General features: G+C 46.3%; 1 protein-coding gene and 1 long non-coding RNA gene across 2 annotated transcripts in view; one reads left to right on the top strand and one right to left on the bottom strand.

The window, feature by feature from the left end:
• LOC102940955 (MRG domain binding protein) overlaps positions 1–648 on the bottom strand; it is a 6,008-nt gene extending 5,360 nt beyond the window's left edge. The window contains exon 1 of the mRNA XM_037915756.2: positions 467–648. Coding sequence (XP_037771684.1) covers positions 467–629 — 163 coding nt within the window. The 5' untranslated portion in view covers positions 630–648. The remainder of the gene's footprint in view (positions 1–466) is intronic.
• On the top strand, positions 78–9,246 carry LOC119567930. The gene is made up of 3 exons (XR_005227860.1): positions 78–139; positions 6,240–6,308; positions 7,605–9,246. It is a non-coding gene; the product is annotated as an uncharacterized LOC119567930 (long non-coding RNA).
• Positions 9,247–9,752: the final 506 nt, after the last annotated feature.

Consider the following 9,752-nt stretch of genomic DNA (forward strand, 5'->3'; position numbering starts at 1 on the left):
TTTTTGCATGTAAAAATCCCTACCCCCTGGGGGCAGGGCTTGTTTCAGGCCCCGCCTATGAAAGGACAAGGTTGGTACTTGTCCTCTGCTGCTGTAAGGGCAGATTTCCCTCCCCCCTGAAGACTGCTCATGGCTGGAGGTGGGTGCAGTGCCCCACGGGGCCAGCCGCAGGGGAGGCCCCCACCCCGTCCCCCCACCCACTTACAGGCCCCCCCCAAAGGAGGGGCGGTGGCCGGGGGAAAAGCGCCGTGGGGGGAGGATTGGGGCTCGGGGGCAGGCTCGGGAGTGGGAGCCGGGGGATGAACAGAACCATCCTCCCTTGGCGCTGCCCGCGGGAGGCCACTAGGGGCGGCACAGCAGCGCGGGGCCCTGAGCCTGGCCGGTCCCTGGCCTCCGCCAGCCCCGGTTCTCCTCCCCGGCCAGCGCCGCTACTCGAGGCCGGGGTCTGGCCGCGGCCTGCTCTCACCTACGGGCTTGTGGCCCAGCATGGCGTGGAAGAGGCAGACCTCCACCTCGGGACTCCACACCACCGCCTCCTCGGCCGGCGCGCCGGGCTCCGGGGCCGCCCCGCCCGCGGGCACGGGGGGCTTCTCCGCGCCGCCGGCCGAGCCGCCCTCCGCCTCGCCCATCGCCCCGCGCGGCCCCGGAAGCGCCGCCGCGGCCCGGCTGCACGGCGCCGCAGCGCCCCCTGGCGGCCGCCCCGATCCCTGCAATGGCGGGGCTGGGGGGGGTCAGCGGCTGCTCCCTGCCCTTCAGCCCTGGTGCCCCCTGGCGGCCGCCCCGAGCACTGCAATGGCGGGGCGGGGGGGGGTCAGCGGCTGCTCCCTGCCCTTCAGCCCTGGTGCCCCCTGGCGGCCACCTCGATCCCTGCAATGGGAGGGGGGTCAGCGGCTGCTCCGTGCTCTTCAGCCCTGGTGCCCCCTGGCGGCCGCCCTGAGCCCTGCAATGGGGGGGGGGGGGTCTGCGGCTGCTCCCTGCCCTTCAGCCCTGGTGGTCACCTCGAGCTCTGCAATGGGGGGGGGTCAGCAGCTGCTCTCTGCCCTTCAGCCCTGGTGCCCCCTGGCAGCCACCTCGAGCCCTGCAATGGGGTGGGGGTCTGCGGCTGCTCCCTGCCCTTCAGCCCTGGTGCCCCCTGGTGGCCACCTTGATCCCTGCAATGGGGGGGGGGGTCAGCGGTTGCTCCCTGCTCCTCAGATCTGGTGCCCCCTGGCAGCTGCCCCTATCCCTGCAATGGGGGGGCAGAGGTAGGGTCAGCAGCTGCTCCCTGCCCGTCAGCTCTGGTGCCCCCTGGCGGCCGCCTTGATCCCTGCAATGGGGGGGGGGGGTCAGCGGCTGCTCCCTGCTTCTCAGTCCTGGTGCCCCCAGGTGGCTGCCCCGATCCCTGCAATGGGGGCTCAGCGCTGCTTCCCCCTGGCATCTCTTCTTGCCCCTCATTTCTGGTGGCTGCCTTGGGCTCTCCACACCTGGGGTCTATAACTGGGCCTGAGTCCCAGCCAGGGAGCATAGATCCTCCAGGAGAGGGTGAGGGGGCCAGTCTGGCTGCCTTCTCAGAGCTAGTCCCCTCTTGGGGTGCAAGCCCTGGGGTTCCTGAGGCACTGGAGAGATTGGGGTGGGGGACATCCCTGTTCGATGCCCTCGGTGCACATCAGACCTATGGGATCTGGTTCAGGCCTGTCTTTTGAGCAAAGGTCTTGGGATTTCTGAAATCCAGCCCCAGGCTATGTCAAGTTGGGCACCAAAACCAAGCTCAGACCAGTGGGCACAGCTGACAATCTTGGTCTTTCGCCCTGTCTACAATACAGTAGCATGGCTGCACTCTGAATTCTTCCTCGACCTAGCTGCATCTACAGTGGGGGTTAGGTCGACCTAACTAGGTGCTCAGGAAGCAAAATTTTTCACAGCCCTAAGCAATGTAGCTAGGTCGATTTAATTTTACGCCTAGACCAGGCCTCAGTCTCTCTGTCTCTTTGCAAATCTTATTTTTTATTATTTTTTTTTATTTTTATCTTATTTTTATTGCAAATCTTATATCTAATTTTGCAAACTAAGATGGGGATAATTAATAGTTTAACTACCTCTGAGCCCACTTATGGGAAGTCCTAATGAATTTAATAGAAAATAACTTTCCTAGAGGTTTTTTGAACCAGCATAAAGATTTTACTATACAAAATTCTCTCTTCAATAGGCTGGTATAAAGATATCTATAGATGGGTTCTCATTCTCTATTAAATTCCACAATTTTTAGAGTAGTTTCTATAAAACCCTACAATGTTCATCCCTATTCATTTTTATCAGATGTTTCTATAAGGGGTACAATATTATCATTATTTGTATTCCAGTAGAACTGAGAGGCCCCAGTTGAAGGTGCTGGTGTCAGGTGCTGTGCACATACATAGTAAGAGACAGTCCCTTCACCAAAGAGCTTACATTTTAGATAGGCAAGACAGACAAAGGATGCAGGTGAAGCAGAGAACTGAAGTGACTACTCCAAGATCACAATGCAGGTTAGTGGCAGAGGTGGGAATAGATCCTAGTTCTCCAGAGTCACAGGTCGATGCTGTTTTAACTAGATCACACAGCTCCCCATATTGTGCAAGTTAATATTTCTAAAGCACTCAGATGTCTTTTGATACAAGATGCTAGTTAAATCCAAAGTTACACTAGGGATGGGTATAGTCTGTTAGCACTAGGTAAGGAATAAAGTATCAGAATAACAGTTCAAATAGAATTGAAGTGACACACCTGCAGCTGATACATTTTGAAATACACTTAAAATGAAGGAACTGCTTAGCTGCCGAGAATTCTGAAAGGGGAGGCCACTGTTGCCTCGTGAGACAGTTGTTACCCAAAACATTCCATTCAGGAAAATGTGATAATATATCATCCCTTCTGTGTTGTCTTTTCTCCTTTTTATTATTAGGTATACAGGCATGAAACAGCCTCTCTGTTGCTAAGGTGATCAGGTAGGTCTTCCTGCTGCTTATTTCTCTCTTGAAATCTTAATCCTCTTTGTGACATTAAAATAATTTCCACAGCAAATAACTGTGGTCACAAACACAGGATTACTATTTCATGTGAATAATAAACCGCAGGAGCAGATATTCACAAGCACAAAGGCCCTAGTAAATTACCCTAGTAATAAAAACTATGGAGAAAAAAACTTATGAGTTTATCACAAAAAGTATTCCACAATAGAAAGTTTCTGTTTCCATGAGTGCTCACTGTGTCTGATTGTCAAGAACTGTCCAGCTCAACTAACCTTTGTTATAATGGCGACTGATACTCTATACAAACCTAAAAAAGATTAAAGGATTAGATAAAACATTTAGAGGTGGGTCAAAACCAGAACCTCAAATCTACACTCTTTTGAATATTGGGTAGAAGGGATTTTTGGATTTGAACCCCTGGATCCAGTTCCTCATTTCAGTCTGGATTCTGGGTAGGATTTCAAGATGGAAGGGGCCTATTTTCCCAGTTGCAGATGCTATTGAAATCCCTCAAGAACACCTATTTCTGTGAGCTCTCAACCCAGAATGGCAGAAATCTTGCAAAAACAATTTTTCCCCATGAGATTTTCACTGTTTAATATGGTGAAAATCTCCTGAGATATCTAATCCGCCCATCACCCTCTCTGTATCAATATAGTTATTATAGTGCATCAACCACTGGAGAGCTGTGATTTCACAATGATTTCACCATTTTTATCTAAAATCATGCATCAACAGTTCACAAGATTTTGGTGTACTTGAACCCAACTTAGTACCCTTGTCCTGATCCAAACTCCACCCCTGATCTTGAGCCTTAAACTAATTTGGCTCCAGATCTGTTTTAATCTGTCGATTTGATCTTTGCTGCTGCCAAATCGTCGAGTGGAACTACAAAGAGGATTATGAATTCATGTGATGACTAAACAGCAGAAGCAAATAAGTTCCTGAGCAACAAAGTCTTGTTTTCACACATACGTTCCAAGGAGTAAAAAAATGAAGAAATAAAGGCAAATAAATTATAGAGTAACAGAATTGTTCCGCAACTGAATGTTTTTCAAAGTTTTCCAGGAGTTGGTTTGTTATTTTTAAAAATCTTCATGAAATACCTAGCTCAGTTAAGATACTATTCAGCTTTCTAAATGTGTCAAATTGTTCTTCTGCTTAAAGACTATTATGAAGCAGGAATCATTGTGTCAGTCTAGATAGCAATTTTTATGTCATTAAGTTCTGATGACATTTGAAACACAGAGCTGTGTGTACTTGAAAAATGTGTGGCTACCTCTGAAAGTATAACAACACAATTTTTTAAAAAAAATGTAATTTGAGAGAAAGGGTTTGTGTATTCAAGTCCTTACTTCTATTTTAATGGAAGATAATTCTATTTCTTTGTATTTGTATTTACACTTTCTGGGCTATTTCAAAGCTTCTGAGAAACATTTATGAGGCCATAACAACATTGTGCATAGCCATTTTATTGATTATGACCAGATTTAGAATTTCTAATTTTGGACAGTTTTTTTCCCTATTGACAGATGTGGCCCCCCTCCTTCCCCTGTGAGGTCTTGAATCTAATATTTTTAAACAGACATTGGCAATGTAGGACAACCATAATTCTCACAATTTCCCCCTACCTTTTTAGAGCCCAATCTTTCTCCTGATCAAATCGAAAGCAAAATTCCAATTGACTTTAGTGGGAGCTGAGGGTACTCCGCATTTTGCAGAAGTAGGTCAGATTCCTCAGGAGAAACAGGACAGTGCAGTTTGACATTTCATAAGAGTTCTCAGTTTGAACAACTCAGAAATATGCCTAGCATTTGGCATCCTCTTTAGAAGCATCAGCTTTCTGGGGTGAGCAATATGGCTACAACTATTTCTGTCACATGTTTAGAACACCATGTGCTTCATACTTTTAACAAAATAAGAGCTTCGTTTTTGAATACTGAAGAATTTTGTATGTGTTGCGAGAATGACTATTAAAGGCACGTCACATGCATCCTTTTGAACTAAAGCATGCCACTTGGGCCATATCTACGCTACAGGGACAATAGTGGGATAGCTATGGGTCCAGAGCTATGCTGGCATAACCCTGTAGTGTAGCTGCAGCCTACAGCAACAAGAAGGGGTTTTTCTGTCAGTGTAGGCACACAGCCACCCCAAGTGATGGTAGCTAGATCGACGGAAGCATTCTTCCATTGCCCTTGTTGCCTCTACACTGGAGGTTAGGTCAGTGTAGCTATGGTGCTCAGGGTGTGTGTTTTCACACCCCTCAGCAGTGTAGCTACGTCAACCTAAATTTTAAATGTAGATCAGCCTACAGCAACAAGAGGGTTTTTTCCATCAGTGGAGGAACACCATCTCCCCAAAATGCGGTAGCTAGATTGACAGACGCATTCTTTCATTGTCTACGCTGGGGGTTAGATCGGCATAGCTATGGCATTCAGGGTTCTGGATTTGTTACATCCCCTGAGCACAGTAGCTACACTGATCTACATTTTAAGTGTTGGCCTGGCCAGAGCAGTGTGGCTACAGCAAGGCCACTAGAGTACATACCCAGGGTCCCAGGTGGGCTTGATCAGTGTGTGTTGCTGACCCTGCTGCCGCAGGTTTGTAACTATTGTTCTTTGAGTTAGCTAGATCAAAGCTGCTCAGGTATGTATACACATGCTTCGGTCACACCTCTGATCTCAGTGTAGACATACCGTATGTCCACACTCTATCGCCCCCTTGTGTGGATGCAGCATATGCTGACAGAAGGAGTTCTGACAGTATCGGAACATCACCTCCCTGAATGACATTAGCTATGCGGACAGAAGGCCTTTTTTGCTGGCCTTGCTATGTTGCTAGCGTATGTGTTTCTTTCACTCACCTGACCAAGAGAGCTATGCTGGTGGTGTACGTTTTAAGTGTAGACCAGGCCATATCCTCAGTGTTTTAAAGAATCAGGCCATTTTAAGTGTGCAAAAAATGGAAGCTACTGCAAAGAGAAGCTTTCAGTTCTTCAAATTTTGCCACTGTATTTTTAAGTTCTGATCTCTCTAACTTGAAAACTACAACAGATGCCATTCAAAGGAGAATGTCTGGAAACCATTTTAGCATTTTCAGAAAATGAATGTATCCAAAGCTTGAAACCTGTTATTTCTCCCAATCCCCCAGCAGAAGCCTGACAGTCTGGGTACATCAGAGATGAGTGTGACTAAGAATGAATCAAATAAATGCTACTGAATTTTAATTGCGAATTGTGATATCTTGCAGCTGTCCTGATTATCTCACCATGGGGTCTCTTCAGAGGGAATTATGTCTCTGCAGGTGTTGGTCACACAGGTACTATAGCTCTGGTCAGTTTTCTCATATATTGTCTCTCCATTAACAAAAAAGCATAAAGAAAGGAGAAACATTATCTCACTCCGTTGGAAAGGCTCTCATAGGGCATTATTCAAAGCTCAGTGAAAGCGCTGGAAAAATTCCTCTTGACTACAATGGGATTTGGTTCAGGTTCATAGAGGAAGCAGCTAGATAATCAGTGTATGCCAGCTTTGTTAGCCAGGGAAGAACACTTGGCTGGGTGGAGAGCAAAGAGCAGGAGGGCCCAGATCCTCAAAGATTATTAATAAAGGATAGTTAGGCAACTAAATACTTTTGAACTTGGGGCCAAGAAGACTGTCTCAGTGAATTCAGAGCTCTGTTTGAAATCTACTGCTTTTGCCCACAAAAAAGAATAATGAAAAAAGGGTCAGAGCATTTGGGTTGATCTAGTTAAAGGAGGACAAGAGAAATGTGTTGTTTCACTACAGTAATTCCTGGGAGCGCCTAAATCAAGGCCCTGAGACTTGGTGGTTCTGAGCTTTATTGATGATCATCATTATTGATCAAATCTGCACTGCATGAATATCTGTATAGCCCAGTCTACCCAAGAGGCGCCACATAAAACTGGCAGTGGAATCTCTGGAGGCCAATCTTATTTGGTTGTTCCAACGTTCCGGTCAGGAATCTGGTGTGGATGTCCCCAGAACATTATCTTTATTACTCACCCTAAAAAACCAAACCAAAATCACAAACTACAGGAGAACAAGAAGCAGGCACTAAACCTGAAGTAGGTGACAGCAAAATGACAGCCAGCACCTCACACACTAACCCTCGTTGTAAAAAGTGGGGCAGATTTCTTACAAATGCATGAACCTCGTTTAGGCACTTGCAAACCTTGATACAGAGTGTGTGCAGATCAGGGTAGGTGTGAGCCTATGCTGGATGTGCTTAAAAGTGAATGCACACATTTGCATGGCTGCTTTTGAATAGCTGGCTACATAGGTACAGCAAAGCTGGTTACTTCCTGGGATGGAGTAGGGCCCTGCTTTGTCAAACGGTGATGCATCAGAGACAAACACCTGGAGCAGCAAGGCCAGTGTTGTTGTGGCTGCAGAAGGTTGTGGTGGTGATGCCAATAACAGTACTGAGAATCTGGCATTCTAAATATCATTTAGTGGGCAATGAAGATAATTCAGTAGACTCATTCATTTGGACCTGAGGAAGAGCTCTGTGTGGCTCAAAAGCTTGTCTCTCTCACCAACATTAGTTGGTCCAATAAAAGATATTACCTGCCCCACCTTGTGTCTCTTTCAGATAGAAGATGATGACTCATCTGTCACTTAACCATCAGATCATCCTAGTTAACAGACCAATGAAAAGCTTGATCCAGGCTGAAATGGAGCACCATGTCTGCAGCCTGAATGACTCTATAGAAGGGAAAACACCAATGAAGAGTATTGAGAATGTTTTGGGCTCTACTTCCTAGTGGTCATGGGGAATATTTCTGTCATGATGTCCATTTTCTTTTTCATATGCTTCTATTTTGGCTCCAGTCATCAGCCAGTGCTTGACTTGGAGAACCAAGCCAGAGCCACACATTTCTCGGCTTGCCCAACTGTATAACTATCATAATGCCCTATCACAGGTAAGACCTGATGAACTACAGATGGAATCCCATCACCTGAGTTCTTGGGTGTAAAGCCACTTGTCGCATTGGCCTTACAGTCACGTTTTGAGGTATCCCTATTTCAGGTGAACCAATCATCATGAAGAAGTTATACCAGGCTGTCACAGATCTAGCTGAGCTTCCCCTCTTGGACACTCAGTGTGCTGTGAGGAGATCCCCACGCTCAATCCCCATGTGCTTTAAGCCTCAGAGTCTGAACACAGTCCTGACACTGCCCCCGGCTTGGGGCCTCTAGGCAGCTCCTCTGTCTAGCACTCCCTCCTAAGAACTGAGACCTTGCAGTCCAACTGCTGAGCCCCCGTGACAAGTGATGAACCCCCTATCTTAAACCCATCCTCTCCCAGAACTCCAGTGTGTGGATGTTCTGCGTTTCTAGTCTACCTCTTCAGGGACATGTGATAGGTGAAACACATAAAGCACAGCCATACTTCGGACAGGATTCTAAAACGCCATTGCTCTTAGTAGCATGAGAAATATGCAGATCTAGACTAAAATACTAAACTCCACCCACATTTCCCTGCCTCAGTATACTCACCACTCTGGAGTATTCTTTGAATTGGGGACAGAGTCATCTGGCTTATCCAAGATCCTTGTCTTGCAGCACATGGCTTGTCTTCTGAACTATGGAGCCTCCTTCTCCCTCCAAGTTGGGTTGCTTTGACTTTGGTCCCACAGCTAAACCAGCCCCCACCCCACTGCTGCAAAAGTATGCTCACCCCTTCTCCTCTCCTGCCCAAAGTTTGCTGTCCCTCATAAAGCCTTCCTCCTGTGGGTCCCTTTTAAAGCTCTTGCTTTCTCACTTCTGTCTTTGCCCGTTTGGGACTTTTCCACTCTCTCCACTTCACCAGCCCCTTGCAGAGACACTTGGTCGACCTGGTTTCTCAACTTGGACACCCTCCTTAGCATACCCATTGTTCAGTGCAGAGCACAGTTGTTAAATTTCATGACTCTCCATTGTCCCTAGTCTAGTGAGTATGAGCTAGAGACTGTGTCACTTAGACACATTTCAGAACAACTTCATAAACATCATCCAGAATTCATAAGCTGTGCAGATTCTCTAAATCATCACAACCAATTATCATGCAGAAGCTATACAAGCCCAAACACCAATTCAGTTATAAGTCTCAAGTCATGGGAGCAGAAATATCCCCGAAAATTTTGCATTCGTTAAATGAAAATAATCAGCAAATGGGTTATAATTGAACTATTATGTTTAATGAGAGAGGTGAAGTAGTTGGAGCATGGCAGAGTGATAAAATAAACTATCAAAACGAGTGTGCTGTTTTTAGGTTCAAGCCAGTAAAATAAATTGCTTCCTAAGAAGTTATTAGCTTTGCCTAATCATTGTAGTATTGAGATATAATAGTTGTGAGAACCGATACATTCATCATCTATTACAGCACTATAATTAATGACTGCTGGGTAAATGCTGAAAACTGTTGTAAATAATTACTTTACTGTTCTAGTGTGCTTGGGAGTTGTGTGTGGAATACGGGTGTTAAGAGTTAGCATATCAGCAGTTTTACTGAAATGTGCCAGGGATAAGGATGCCACATTCATTATAGAAGAAAGCGGATAGATGGGAATATATAGGAATCAGCAGCTCATGGAAAATATGAAGAAGACATGTGTTTACTTCTTTTAATTATGTTTTTAATTTCCAGGGTTGAGTTCAGTTCACCAGACCAGATGAAAAACACAGCAGAGTACAATCCCCCAAACAAACCCAAATCACTGTTTCCTTAGTGAATTTTGATGCTCATGAAAATGAGAAG

Source organism: Chelonia mydas, chromosome 13 (assembly GCF_015237465.2).
Source record: "Chelonia mydas isolate rCheMyd1 chromosome 13, rCheMyd1.pri.v2, whole genome shotgun sequence".
NCBI lineage: Eukaryota > Metazoa > Chordata > Testudines > Cheloniidae > Chelonia > Chelonia mydas.